We start from the raw sequence: 15,994 nt of genomic DNA on the forward strand, positions 1-15,994 counted from the left end.
AGAGAACATGGCTTTTATTGCCTATTTTCTCGTGCATTCCAGGTGCCGGATATCCTTATGTCCTTAATTTGCTAAGTTACTCTTACGTTACTTACGCTATTAAAAAAGGGCCCTCATAATCCGCTTTATGTAAATTATCGTGCGCAATTAGGCCTACTTGACCACCACATGTGTATGAGTATGTGTATATGTATGCAGGCATATGAAGTAATTTAAAAGGATATGCTTAGTCGTAACTTGCAACAAATGGTGGCAATATCAAAACAACGCTACATAAGTAGCAGACAAATCGGAAGGACAACAACCAGCTGTGGTGCTGATGATCTCATCTCTCTTAAATATTACCACCTGCGGTTATAAGCTTCGAATTAACCTCCAAGTGCATGCGCTGCTTTTCACAGTTGGATGCGTAGAGTCGAAAAGGATACTCGCTTTCTTGAGATCAATTAGTTGTCTATTGTAGTCTAGTTTTACACAATTTAAAATGGGGTGATGGTTAGGGTCTTAAGGATGCAAATATTTCTGTAATAGAATTCATTCCCTCCATTTTTCAAGCGCATGCCACACATAGCCCCAAGCCTTCAACCACCACGTTTTACACGTTTAGTTTTTTTGTTTTTTATTAATTAATATTTTTGGCACAAACATTTATTTAAAATCTCACAAAACTAAATTTCATGCTTCGCCGCGCTTCTCGAAAAAAATTACATCTACTCTGTTTAACCAAAAATCGCACAAAAGCGTGCTGGCAAAGAAAAAAAAATGTCACGACAGCTACTAATGACATTCTGCTGGAACAATACTTTTGTTTGTATGTCTGCATGTGAGTTTGTGTCGCAGCGAGTAGCACTCTTTTGTCTCAAATACATACATTTTAGACCGTACACAGCTTCTGGTTCTGTTTGATTTGACGCGCTTCCAGTTAGTTTTCAATTTCGTTGTCGCATTTGTGGACAAAAGTTCGGGGAATTGTCGTATATGTAAATACACCAAAGTTAAAGTAGCGAATGCTCATATATATGTATGTTCGCATGTTTGTAAGTGTGTATGTATGAAGCTGACCAAGATGTAAAAATGAAGCAGGCATTACCATAAACCTGCATTAAACCGTATAACTACTATTTTGTAGCCATGAAAATGCAGAAAGAAATGAATTGAAAATAAAAACTGAAAAAAAAAAATCAGACCAGACAACGGACGATGTACCTACTTGGGCATCGCGCTGTGCTGAGTTTCGTGAAGAAGCAACGCGGGATATAGGCGATGTGAGTAGAAAAATAAAAACAGCCGCCAACGGGAGGGAGTAATGCTGATAGCAGTCAGCCTTTGACGTCATTTGTTTACACTCTGTTCTGTGCATTTCGCCGTCCAACAACCCAACTAAACTGGGTGTTACCTTGCGTTCTTTTATTATACGAATATTTAGCAATTTTCAACACCTTCGAACGAGCGAACAATTGACTAAAGCACATACAGCAAACAAGAACCAACAACCAACAACCAATAATCAACCGCAAATCATTGCCTACTCTCAACCGACCGTACATATCTACCCATATTATCCAAATGCATTCGCTTTTGAACAAACTGAACATTAATAAGCAACAATTTTTTAGCATGCCTTTATTTATTTATCCTTTTTTTGCTCTTCTTCCAGATAAAATCCAATGATGGACTGCCACAACGTATCTGCCCGAAATGTACCGCGCAATTCTACATTATTCACAAGTTTCGCCGTAAATGCCTCAAGGTACAAATTAGATTGCGATCCCTGCTCGGCAAAACGAAAGGTTGGGAATATGAAGAATTGCTGGCGCGAGCGGTGGCAGAGCAATCAGAGGAGCTGCAAGCGCAGCAAAAGCAGCCAAAGTCGAAATCGAAGCCAAATAATTGCCAAAGACAGCGAAACCAAGAGACTCAAACAGACGAGCTGGAGACCGCGTTGAGCGTGAATCTGCCACCGGTGTTGGACATTGGCAACGATTTAATTAACGATAACTACAACAAATCGCCGCGCACCGGACTGGAACTCGCCGCCAATGCCGCGAATAGGCATAGCAGTAAGCACAATAGCAAGACGTCCAAGACGTCAGCTGCAGCGACGAACACAACGAACACAGTTACCGCTAGCAATACGGCAAAAGTGACGTCCGGAACGACGCAAAACCCATTATTGGGCGGTGAGGAACCCACAAAGCCGAAAACGAGAGTGCCAAGCAGCGATCTGAGTACGTTAGATGTTGAGGCGGCTTTGGGTCGTGATGTAAATAGGCGACGCAGCGGTAGCAGCGTCGATCAAGAGTCGCTGCTGGCAACGCATATTATTTTCAAACCAGCGACAGCATCGGCAGCGTCAACGGCGACGACAACGGTAACGGAACGCGCGAAAGCCACCAAGTCTACAACGGCTACAGCGTCCACAACACTGAGTGTAATGCGAACGAGATCGGCGCGAAAGAAGCCGGCCAAACAAACGAAGGAGGATGAATTATTCTTGCCCGCAAAGGTGAAAGGCGAGGAAGCGCGCGAAGATGGTTGTCTTGCCAGCGCTGTTAATGATGGTGATGATGATGATGACGATGAGGTGAAAAATGAGGCGTTGGCACGGGCAGACGAGGTGGAAGCCGACGCCGTAATGTCTGTGGAGGCTACAGCCATAACGGCGTCGTTTTCAAGCGATGAGCCAAAGCGGGCCGAGAGCTGTGAACGACGCGGCAATCGTGCACGAGAACGAGAAGGGGGCGGAGAACGTGAACATAAATGTGAATGCAAACGAGTAGGAGAAGGAGATCGAGAAACAGAAGCGGAAATCGCGTCAGCAGCAGTATTTATGGATATGTGCCACGCCCACTTGGCAACAACGACGACGAAGAAAGAGGCGGTGGCGGCGGCGGCGATATCGTGTGATGCGGACACGTTAATAGCTCGCTGTGGCGGTGATTGCAGCGGCAATTTTGTTAAAGGTAACGCAGATGAGGTTACGACTGAAGAAACATTGATGTCTTCGTGCCACAACAAGGTAGACGACGTCGATTTGTTACGACCAGCTGTTGTTGTTACCAGAACTAAGGCACCAATGGACGTTGACGACGTGTCGACGATGGTGCAGCAGAAACCGATTAGCGATCAAGCGGCCAAAATAACGCTGGGCAACAGCACTACAGCGAGGGCAACGGCGGCGGTAAATGAAGCTCCGACGAATGATGTACAAAGCAGTAAACAAACAGTGGAAGTGTCTGAGATTAGTAATTTGCCAATTTTGCCGGCAACAACGAGGACGACGACGTGCAACAACGAGACTGTGAAAGATGGTGCGGTTGCCTCGCAGATAATTGCCAGTGAAACTGATGCAAGTAAGGCGGCGGCAGTCGAGGATAATAATAAGGGAGTTGCTGGCAACACTTTAAAGTCAAGTTTGAATTGGAGTTTGAGTCTGAGAAATGTGAACGGCAGTGATCTCAACGACGGCGGCGAGAATCGTTTGCCAACTGATGAACGTTTTGCTGTTGAAAATGTGCCTGTTACTGATGTTGATTGTGATGATGAAGGCGTTGAAACGCTAATGGCAACAGTTGAACTGCGGCCGCAAACAATAACAACAACAACAATAGCAGGACAGCATACAATCAACAATCAAACTATTAAGTCTGATGCAGCAACAATGATCTCAGAGCAAACTGTCCTGCCAGAAACTACAACTACTTTCGCTTCCACCTCCACCTCCACCTACGCCACCTCCTCTTTCGTAACGAAAGCCGCGCTCAAAGCGTACACCACCTCACCCAAATGCCGTGCACTTGCACGCCGCCATATGCAGCGCACAATTAGACGTGCGCTAAAAGGGCCCATTGCCCAATTGCTCGCCTCCTCCCCCGCCTCTACATCAGCCGCTGCGGCCGCTTTTACAGCCATCCATTACAAGAAAAAGCAAATACGACGCGGCATTACACAGTTGGCGAGTGAGCGCGCGACGACAATACTCGAAAGTGATACCACATCAGCGTCGACAATAGTTAACAGTAGTGACACTAGCGCGACGGACAGCAACAACTCTCCGCCACCACCACAACCGACCTTCTCGTACTATGCGACCGCTCGACGTGGCCGACGACGACTCAAATGGCGCGCACGCTCACGCCTCCCATGTTTCAACAAACACATGCGCATAGAGAGTGCAACAAATGACGGCGAAGTAGATGTTAGAGCCGCTGAGGGAACAACTAAACCATTACCCTCATGCTTTGTACGTTTGCGGCGTATAGAAGCGAATGAATTGCACGATGAGGTCGCAAAGTCATCGGCGGAGAAAGCATCGTCATATGCGGTGGAATACGTAAACGTAAAAGACGTCCATATGGCCGGGCTATTGGACAGCGAATTCGAAGCAATAACGGCCACTGACTCAACTGAGGATGCGCATAGCACACGCATAACGCTGAAACGTAAATTGCCAGCGGAAGAAATCGATAGCTCATTATCGACCAGATCACCTTGGCGCACCAAAGCCGAAATGAAGGAGGGTCTAGAACAGCAAACGTCCGTAGAAGAAGAGGATGAGCAGCTCATACTTAGCGCGCACGACGAAACGATGAGCTCCACGGCACCTAGCACTGAAATCCAAAAGACTGAAGTGAGCCTCACTGAGGCCTGCACCACTGATGCGGATGTGTCGGCGTCGAACGGCCTCGAACGGCGCAGCAAACGTATCAAGAAACGGCGCAAATTGTTAGAGGAAAACAACAGAAGTAACGCACCCAATGCAGGAAGTAAAACCAACGGTAAAGTTATGCCTATCATATTGAAGCTGGTGCAAGAGAAGCGTTCTGACGGCTGTGCAACGTGCGAGCCAAAAAGCGCAGTCACGACAGTTGCACAGAATGAACATGGAGCTTCAACATCGCCAACAGTGGCGGCTCGCTATCACGTAGTGGGAAGCGTACCACGGCAACAGGGTGACGATGCTGCGGTGTGTGTGTCGCAAAAGCGACGCCGTGTGCGTCCAAGACGTGCGTGCTGTCGGGATGGTTGCTTAACTGATGATACAACTGAAGATGACAACGCGCCGACGGCAGTGCGAAAGCGCGAAAATGTTAGCTTGCCACCGCAGTTCATCACCCAAACTAAAGGCAAGATGATAATAGATAATGTAAACATTGTGAATGCCAACAGCTGCGGGGAGTCTGCCAAAGAAAATTGTGATAATAATAAGAAAGTGCGTGGGGCAGCAGCGGCACCTTCTTTTGCGAACACAACCGCTGCCTTGTCTTTGCCCACACAGCTTGTGCCTTTGTTGCCTCTCTTGCCAGCGCTTTTGCCAACCACTACAGTGTGCCACAGAGATGATACATGTAAATTGCCATCATCTGCAACGAAAACGGCCGCGTCGTCTTCACCGTCGCCAACCAAAGTGTCGCCGCCGACACCGATGTCTCTGAAAACATTTTCCTCGCTCATGTCCACCACAACAAAGTCCACTATATTAGCATCACCATCCAAGTTTGCAACAACGCTATCACCGACGAAATGTTCCGCACAGTCGCCGCCAGTAACTTCGAAAGCGTCTGTGCAGACATCGCCAACTTCATCTTCAACAACCAATCCAGTCTCGGTGCTATTGCGCAATCAACTAATTGTGCGCGTGCCACTCTCTGCGCTGTCCGCTGAGTTCCAAACAAAATTCTTTAGGACAAGCAATGCACAAAAGACACCAACTAAAACCTCATTGGCCGTGTCAACGGCGACCAGCGAGACGGAGAACGTGTCAACGCCGACAACAACACATACAACAAGTCCCCAAGCGCCAGCGCGAACAGATGAAGTTGCGGATGGGAAGCTTGGGCATGACGAGCATAACAATCTGCGAAAATATAGCAACAGCGACAACGAACGCGAAAATGATGGATGCCTTGAAGCAAACGCAACGTCTGGTAGTACAAACTCAACTATTGATGCATCGCAACTGCCGGATGTTGGCGACGAGCAGATGCAGCCAATTGGCGACATCAGCACATTGAAATGCAGTTCACAAAACGAAACACAGATCGATGCTGCGAACGCGCAGTTTGTGCGTTACAGCGGCTGTAGCGGCGGGAACAGTCAGTATGAGAGCGAACAAAGCGACTTTATGGGATTCAGTGATGGCACAGGTTCAAGCCCAAATAGGCGCGTGGAACGTGCAGCAGACAATAACGCAGCATGTAGCGACAGCTATTTACCGATAGCAGCCACAGCAACTTTAGCTGGTACAAAACTTCACGATTTTATTAGCGAATTTGCGCCCGAGTTGGTTGATGAGTCTGAGGCGCCTCAAGCCAACGAGCTGCAAGCCACTTTGCCTGCCGGTGATGTGACAGCTGCATTGCTGGCCGAAGCAGAGGCGGAAGCCGAAAAAGTTTCGCCACTTTGCGTCGCATCTCACGCAGCCTTACAGCCGACTCAACCCACACAGCTATTAAGTGAGTCGAATTTGAGCGAGATGCAGGATGTGGAGAATACATTAAGTGGCATACTTAACGAAATGCAGGATCAGCACATCTATACGCCAGTTTCATCGAGTGCGGATGACTTTTTCGCGCAGTCGGTATATTCGCCTCTCTCCGAGCCTCCAGCCACGCCCACTCACAGCATGTACGCCGAGAGCCCGTTAGGCGGTGTAGGCAGCGTGGGCAGCAGCAGCATGGTTGGTGGTGGAGGCAGTTTGTCAGTGGCTTCGAGTCCCTACGTGCAACACATGCACATGGAACCCACGAGCGTTAGTAGCGGACAGATGTCGGAGCCCTCTCCACTACCAGCACCTATGTCTGTGGGCCCATCGCCACATCAGCACCAGCAGCAACAACAGGGCCAGAATGCTACTGCTGCCGGCTATGGTAGGCAGTACGCGAACGGCAACGGCAATGGGCAGAAATACGGTGAATGTTTCACCGAGGATAGCACACAATCGGAGTTGATTGGCTTCCAAAATGATATACCCTGTTTCGAAAATATTGAGTTGGCAGCAGCAGCTGCTAACAATTCGTCAGCCAGTCCCTCAAGCAGCCACAATGGCCAGGGCCCACATGACATCGAATTAACTTCAACTGGCGTGCCCGCTGTGGCGACGGTGATGCCCGTTGAAGCGCAGTCTAATTGTAAGGTAGCTGCCGTGGAGGCGGCCCCTGTCCAGTATTTGGGCATTGCACCGAGCAACGAGGTCAACGAAGCCGACATTGGGTTGGTGTGCACGCGAGACACTGGCGCACAGGTGCATACGCCAACACCAAATTTGCCCGTCGGGGATAGTGATGAAGGAGCCGCTGTGAAGGAATATGCGGTGGATACTGAAACGCTTGCACAGCTGCTGAATGATTTCGAGGCGCCGGAAGGTACGGAACCGCAACGGGTGGAGAAGCAGAACGAAATAGTAGATGTGCAGCAGCAGTTAGTTCATCAACGTCGTGCTGTGAACCAACAACAACGACGCCTGGTGCAACAACAATTGGTGTCCGCTGAGGTGGTACCAGCACAACAACAAATACTACCCCAACAACAACTTGTGCAACAACCGCCGCAATCAGAGCTGCTGCTGCAACAACAGCAGCAACACGAAGAAGAATTGCTCCAACAGCAGCAACTATTGCAACAACAACAGCAGCAACAAGAGCAGCTGCTGCAGCAGCAATTGCTCGAGCAACAACAACAGGAACAACTGTTGCAGCAACAACGTCAACAACAACTGCTGGAGCAGCAACGCCTACAACAACAGCAGCAACAAAAACAACTGCTGGAACAACAACGCAAACAGCAGCAGCAGCAGCGCCCGCAAATAATCCATCAAACCATGCTTGCCGCGCCTAAGCAGCAACGCGCCCAACCCGGCCCGCAGCAAAAGCAACACTACATTACTTTGCCGCCCAGCTGCGCCTATGAGGCCGCACAAATGCAGCTGGCGCAAGCGGCAAACTCCATCCAACCGATGCACAATCTAGGGGTGGGAGTCAACCTCTACGCCCACGGCCTTGGCTCCGGGCAAGAAATTCAATGGGCGTCCACCGCCGATCTGGCGACTCTTTCGCCGGCCATCATAGAGGCACCTGTCGCCGGCGGTGGTACTACCACTTACTACATCAGCGCCAGCGATTTGTATCAGCCCAACTTGATTGCAACCACCGCAATGCCACCGCAGCATACCCACCATCACCAACAACAACATCACCAACATCAACGCCAAGCCCTCGAGTTGGACAAATGTTCGGTTGTCGATGCCAATGAAAACTACATTGAAGGAATGTCTGGCGGTACCGGTGGTACATCAGCAGCAACACAACGTCAAGCATGCCAGCAGCAGCAACAACAACAACAGCAACAACAAATAATGATTGTAATACCACAAGAATATGGAACGTCAGGTGCAGGTGGCGCTACCGCACAGCTATACGCCACAACCGCCGGCACACCTGATCAGCCGACTACGTATCAATTGTCGCAGGCACCGCAAGCAGTAATCATGCAACATGCGCAACCACAATTACAAGCGCAAGCTGTACCGCCAATGCCAACACTGCAGATGAGCGGCGTCAATTTGAGTCCGCAATTCATCGCCTCACCTACAGTGAATTCACATGCGGCAGCACCGCGTCAAGCGCACCACACGCCTTCCACACAACAGTTGCAACACTATCAGCTGCACAATGGTACACCACCACCACGTCCGCCCGCAGCGCTGAGTGCCAATCGGCCGCCACGTTGCGCTTCTACGCCCTCCGCTTCACATTACCAACAACGCCAGCAACAGCGAACGCAACAGCATCCACAACAACAAGTGCGCTTGATGCAGCAACCGCGTGCACGTCAACAAACACTACAGCAACATCAACTGATTCAACCGCATCCACAACCAACAACCGCAACAGCCAGCGCCGCCCAAGCGTCAGTTCAAAAAGTCAACCTCGTATGTCGCTTCTGTCACAAGCGCCCCAAGTTCACCAGCAATCTAGACTACAGCAATCACATCATAGCCATGCACCCGGTTGAGACACCCTTCAATTGTCCCCATTGTCCAATGCATTTTACACGCCGTGTCAAACGCCAACAACACATTGTCGAAGAGCATGGGGCGCATCGTTTCCAATGCGCTCAATGTGGCCAAAGTTTCTGCACACAACGTGCGCTCGATCAACATTTACAGCGCGCACATGCATTGGAGCCAACGCAACAACCGTACACGCAGACGACGGCAGCAATGACGCCACTGCAACAGCGCCTGTCACGGCAGCAGCAACAGCATACACCAAGTGTGGCGACCACACAAGCGGTTGCAGCGCAACAATTGCAACATTCACCACAACGCCGCAAATGCTTCCTGCAACAGCGACCCACTTGGCTGGAAAGTCGCAATCGCACCGCAGCAATGGCCTCGGCAGCAGCAGCTGCGGCAGCGGCATCCAATTCGCAAACGCCAATGGTGCGTGTAGAGGATGTGCATTTGCAAGTGTGCGACGATGCGGCCAAAGGCAAGAAGTGTAAGTAAATATGAATTGTGTTTGTTTTTGCTTTTGTTTCCACCTTTATTTTTGGTTTACGACTAGAAAAAAGCAGGGAAATGTTGAGCAGAAATGAAAAATGTCTTTTGAATATTTATTGTGCACGAACGCACCACTACACGCATACAAGTTGTTCTAAATTACAAACAAAATATACCGCAATCATATTGAAATTTGCACGAAATTATTTATTTCTAGAATTTCCGGGGTTTTTCGGCCAGATAAAATCTACCTATCGCCAGTTATATTTCTACTATTTCATTAATTTCTGAATTATTTTGTTGGTTCGGTCAACTAAAGTTGAATGTCGTCCAGACTCTACCAACCTATATTTGTAATATTTTGCCGAATTTCTCTCTCGCATCGGTCATCTAAATTTAATTTTTTCACCAGATTAGACCCACTCAACGATCGATTATATTTATGTAATTTCTGAGTTTTTTTTCTGGGACGTTCACCTAAAGATCATATTCGTCCAGATTACTGTTAGATCCAGCTAACGGAATGGTCCATTGTGTTCCCACAATTTTTGCATTTTTCTGTTGCATCGATTGTTTAAAGTCCTATCTCCGGGACTTAGCACATTTTCGGTTCTCGGTCCAATTAGACGAACCTAAGCCCGATTATAATTATTTCCCAGCACTTCCGTTCGGGCAGTCATCTGAAGAGCAATCGCAATAGCGCCAAACAATACAAGAAATATTCATTGTTTAGCAATTTTCGTATATTGTGTAGGCCATACGCACATTTACACGCACACACACAACAGAACATCCGACTGCATTTGAAGTTTCTTGGGTATTGTGATGCACAAATTTCACTCTAATGAATGAAGTTATTTATAAATTAGTAGGCAGAGCATGTATTACACACTCTCTCACACACACACATGCACATGCATATAGATGCTTTTGTAATGCGCTTTTCATAGCGGAAGTTTAATTTTAGCGACGACTTCACGGTTCATAAATAGCAAAAGAAAGAAGTATTTCGTGTATTGTGTGTTTATCCAAGCGAGATTTCCGGTACAAGTACTAAATACTCTTCTAATGTGAAATGCGTGGCCGAGCTATAAATATGCTGGTCGCCTAAGCACAAGCGAAATGCTATTAGAGTTGAAGGAGGAGAACTCGAAAGAATGGATGTTGACTCAGGTCACCGACAGACTTGAAAGGAAATATGAAAATTGTGTAGAAATAAAACTTAATAAAAAATGAAACAAAAGACCACAATCCTTTCATATTATGGCTTTATTAGAAAGATTAAACATACGCGTTATTTTTGTGGCATGTGACTTCATTGATGCTGGGGCTGCCTTGGCGAGCTTCGTAGTCGAGCATCCAGTCAACACCTTTTCCACGATCTCGAAAATGAACGAATGGCTCGGATGATATTCATTTAAAGGTCTTGATGCGCACATTTTTGGATTCTCCATATTAGGTCGACCCTTGTGAGCATCCAATTGGCGTCTCCAAAGTGGCTAATAATATAATTATAGCTCCATGGAATTATCGCTGACCGAAATGACGATTTCAGCAGAATTTCCGAGGGGGAAAAACATGCCAATAATGTAATAACTCCAAATTTAAACTTTCACGCGCCGTAGTTGCATTAGCTTCTCGACAACCAAGTGCAGGTTATCAAACCACAGTTGCAGCACTTTGATTTGCTAACATAGCCGCCCCGAGCCGAAATTACGCCTTGTTTGCCTCTAAGCTGCTATAGCGTCCAAACCGAGAAGCGCTAACGAAGTGGATCGCAAGGATAGACTACCATGTTTGGTCATCCTCTATGGTGGAAAATAATCGTGAGAGTAACTTCAACTGCCACTTCACTGGAGATTCGACAACAGAATTCTGCCCGCTCCCACACTCGTCCAATTAGACGTTGTTCAGACAGCAACGAAGTAACATAAACGTAGATTGTATTAATTTTTTCATATATCACGAACACAATCTGATTTTTTCATAAACACAACGCAGTTATGACTTCTGTTACGTCCAGCTAATCAGCTGATTCCTTCAAAATCGCTAAGAGCCGGTTACGGTCTGATGTTTGTCGCGCCTCTGAATTATTTTCACCACTCAATGGTGGATAGTTGTTTTCTTTCAATTGCAAAGCCAAACTAGCCTTCTGAGCAATTAATTTAAGATTTTCAGAGCAAAATTCTCATGGGTTATTGAGTTGTTGAGATCGTCGGAGGCGATTCAATATTCTTGGATGTCTACGAATCGATATTATTTAACCTTTTTGAAAACCTTCGGTTGCCCTGTTTGAAAGTTCTTTTTAAAAGGTTATATCCACAAATCGATAGAAAATTAAATTTTAGGAAGCTAACTGCAAGCGCAAGCCGTTGGTAAAATAGAAATATGTAAAATTTACGTTCAAAGTCGAAAGAGCCAGTCTGGCCAGACCCAGGTGCCCAAGTTTTTAATTGTTTATATTTCCAATATTTCTTTTTTAATTTTTTACTTCTTTATTGTTTTTTTTATTATTGATGTTTTTAAATTTTTTTATAATGTTTTTTTAAATATAATTTTAAATTTACAAAAAAAAATTTTTTTAATAGTATATTTTTTTAATAAATTTTTTTTTTTTTTTAATTTTTTACTTCTTTATTATTTGTATTATTATTTTTTGTTTTAGTTTTTTTTATTATTTTTTTTATTTAATTTTTTTAATTGTTTATTTTTTTATTATTTTTTAATTGTTTATTTTTTATTATTTTTTAATTGTTTATTTTTTATTACTTTTCTAATTTCGTATTTAATTTCTTATTTAATTTTTTGTTTAATATTTTTTTTATAAGTTTTTTTTAATATAAGGTGTAATTGAATTCATAAATTTTCGTCTCTTGTTATAAGTATTAGCGCAATGGTGGGCATTTAATGGGCATATTTTATACTTACGTGCCTGAAAAAGGTTTTTATATTCACGTTTTTACTGCCTATTGCGCAAATTATGCGTAAACAGTTTTATTGTGCATATTTTGGAAAAAATTATTATGCGCTTAAAAAGGCGATAATTATATTATGTTTCCACCCCATCTCAATGTCTCAAATCCGCCGCAGCTAACAAACCCACAGCCTATACTTACACTTCAAATGAATTGTGGCGTACTTTTGCATTTGCTCATTCAAATTCTCTGATATTTTCTTCATCATACTTGACTGGTCTTAATAACGCCTGTGGTGTTCACTACACGCCTACTCATTTCATCTGTCATACAGTGAGTGTTGAGTATGGTCAGACCTCCCATGACTGCATTTCATTTAACCTAGAGAAAATAGCAATGAAAATGCTCAACGAATTTTAGGATTTTTATATTTTGAGAAATGTGACCAATTTTCGCTCAGAAAAATCGTTTATGCTAAAGTTGTACTCTGCTTTTAAACTATGCATGTATAAGTGTACATACGTACATAAATTTACTCCCATCCCCTATTATCAGTGTCGCTCCGCTTGCGCTTCCTACCCCAATGACATTCGTATTATCACTTCAACTCAACGCTGAATATTAATGCCTTCTCTGATTAGATTTAATCGTCGTTTGTTGCTGTAGCTGTTGTTGTAGTTGAAATGCTGTTTTTTGCTTGAGGGTGGCCTTGAAAATCAAAGCTGATGTTTCAATTGGCCTTAATGGTGCTCTTAATTGGCACTTACAAGAGTCATGAATAAACGTTGTTTGGTTGGTTGGCTGACTGACTGACTGGCTGACTGTCTGTCTGTCTGATCGCCTATGTAGCTGGCATTCAATTTTACTTTGAGTAATGGACTTTGAAATATCCTAATTTGAGCATTTCCGGGTAAATGAATGCCGATGGGAAATTCAATTATTTGAAGCTCACAAATATTTGTAGTCAATGGTAATTATCATAACTGCAGTTGAATAAATTATTAAATGCGCATAAAAATAGATTTACTTGAATTGATAATAGGCTGGCTAATGGCTAACACCAAGAGAAAGTTGAGAAAGATTTTCATCGAAATAAATACTAATCAAAGATTGTTCCATTCGAAAATGTGTCAGAGAAAATATAATAGAAAATTCGAAAATGGAAAAAAATATATTTTTGTGATATTTCTTATTGTTATTTGTGGGACTACTTCTCAGTAAATACTTGGTTCAATGCACCATGAATTAATGATAGAGAAAGGTCGGTCTATTAACAGTCACTCCAGCCAGTCCCGGAGAATTTCTGTCATGACAAAACTTATCATAAACATCATTTGCCCTACGGAGGCGGTATAAAATTGTGCATCTATCCCTTTGTTGGACAAAATCAAGACGCATAGCGAACATTGGGAAGAAGCTTGTCCAATCTTCGTTGATCAAGACGTTTAAATCTAGCTTTGTATTATTTTAGCTGTTTTCTTCCACTCGAAGAAATTTTTATTCAAAAAATGGTCGATTTAAAAAAAAAAAAAATTTAGTTTATCTGACGCCATACCCTGTATTTTCAATGCTTACTTGTACAAACATATGTATGTAAATTTTATTTTATTTTTTCTTGATTTCGTGGCTGAAAAGTCCCGGGCCTAACAAAGAAAACACGTTTTTTGTTTTTGTTCAAAATTAGCTTTATTCATCAACGTAATTTCCATCCTGAACAACGCAATCATTATAGCGCCACTCAACAACATTTCAATACCACTTTTGTAAGACAATTTATCATTTGCCACAAAATAGGCCTCAATTTCAGTGAGGTTATCACTTACATTCATTCGAGCGAAATTTCTTACCGGCGCGCATTTTTTGCCGCTGGAAGCGAAATCTGACGAATACGGTGGATGTGGGAGCAATTCGAGGGGCAATTCATGTAGTTTTGCCACCATCAACATGTTCTTTTGATATCTTTACGATGTCAGCTAACTCACGAAACTTCACTTTTCGATCATTCAAAGCGATTCTGTGGATTTCTTTGATGTTTTATGGTTTTGTGTGTTATACTATTAGATGACATTTTTAAGAAGACCTAAAAAACTACCATAAAAACCAAATCTCTCTGCACATATTATCGCACATGCACATAAGTAATTAGGCACACATTTTTTCTTTTATCTTTTCTTTATTCTCAATGCATCATTACATGTTTCTGCTTTAACGCTTTTCCCTCCAACTGTATTTAATAACTAAATTACACTGCAACTAAATTTTATGCATTGTTTGTTCTCGCCTACAGCCATTGATTTGCAACTAGACACCACGCAATTGACGGCTGAGTCTACAACGACAACAAGTACGCTGTCCGGTGGTGGTGGTGGCGGCGGCGTCAACACGCCATCGCCAAGTTCAAGTGGCGGCAAACCGCAACGCATACTTTGTTGTCCCGATTGTGATGATCGTAAGTTGAAAAAACGAACGTAAAAAATAGTTAACTATCGCGTTGCACAGAAACCAAATGATCATGAAAATCTGAATCGCGTGTAGAAAATGAATGAAAATTGAATGAAAACTTAATTGAATTGAATGCAAACTAGCTAACTAACTATTTCAATTAACTGCCATTTTTTTCCATCAACAGCTTTCAATGAAGAGCATTCCCATGCGCAGCCATGCGTAGCGCTTCAAACGCAACAACAACAGCAACAAGAGCAACAACCACAACAGCTGCAGCAGCACCAAGAACAACATCAACTGGTGGAGCAGCAGCAACAGCAACATGAGCAGTTAGGCCAACAAGAAGAAGAATCTAGCTTTGAGCAGCAGCGGCAACAACAACAACAACATCCGCAGCAGCAGCAGCAGCAGCAGCCACACGCAGAGCAATTACTTCAGCCACCGTCGAAGAGCGCGCACGTTACGCTCCCCTCACCCGAGCAAACCGAACCCGATTCCACCTCCACCTCCACCAACAACACAGCAACACTGCGACATTTCCGCAAACGACGCGCTAGCGTCAAATACACCGGAATGCCTGCCATGTTAACTGGTGCGGGAGGTGGCAATTCAACAGCCGCTGCTGCTGCGCTAATGGCCGCTGCCGCTAGCAATTCGAACGCCACCGAGGACGAACTGTTGCTGATGGAACGTGTCTTGCGCAACAGTCATAATTGTCTCTTCTGTGATGCACGGTTCACCAATGACATAGCGCTGCGTAAACATCATCAATTGGCGCACAGCAATCAAGCCTCAATGCCATTTGTGTGCTCGATCTGCAAGCGTGGTTTTCGCATGCGCACCGCACTGCAACGACACATGGAAACGCACGACAGCGAAGGACGACCATACGAGTGTACAATGTGTCATGTACGCTTTCCACGCCCCTCTCAACTGACACTACACAAATTGACGGTGCATTTTCTGCGCAAACCGCACACCTGCGAGGTGTGTGGCAAGCAATTCGGAACGGAGAGCGCTCTCAAGACGCACAGCAAATTTCATGCAGGTAAGCCGAGTGGTTCCAATGCGCAAACACGCTAGTGCGATATTGTACATATATACATACATACCTGTAAACATATTGTAGCGG

The 15,994-nt window shown here is 44.7% G+C and overlaps 1 protein-coding gene across 1 annotated transcript in view; it reads left to right on the top strand.

Annotated features, from left to right (window-relative positions):
• The window catches only part of LOC129253421 (uncharacterized), a 227,452-nt gene that overhangs the window by 186,409 nt on the left and 25,049 nt on the right, over positions 1 to 15,994 (top strand). The window contains exons 2-4 of the mRNA XM_054891789.1: positions 1,658 to 9,500; positions 14,705 to 14,866; positions 15,047 to 15,910. Coding sequence (XP_054747764.1) covers positions 1,658 to 9,500; positions 14,705 to 14,866; positions 15,047 to 15,910 — 8,869 coding nt within the window. The remainder of the gene's footprint in view (positions 1 to 1,657; positions 9,501 to 14,704; positions 14,867 to 15,046; positions 15,911 to 15,994) is intronic.

Source organism: Anastrepha obliqua, chromosome 1 (assembly GCF_027943255.1).
Source record: "Anastrepha obliqua isolate idAnaObli1 chromosome 1, idAnaObli1_1.0, whole genome shotgun sequence".
Taxonomy (NCBI): domain Eukaryota; kingdom Metazoa; phylum Arthropoda; class Insecta; order Diptera; family Tephritidae; genus Anastrepha; species Anastrepha obliqua.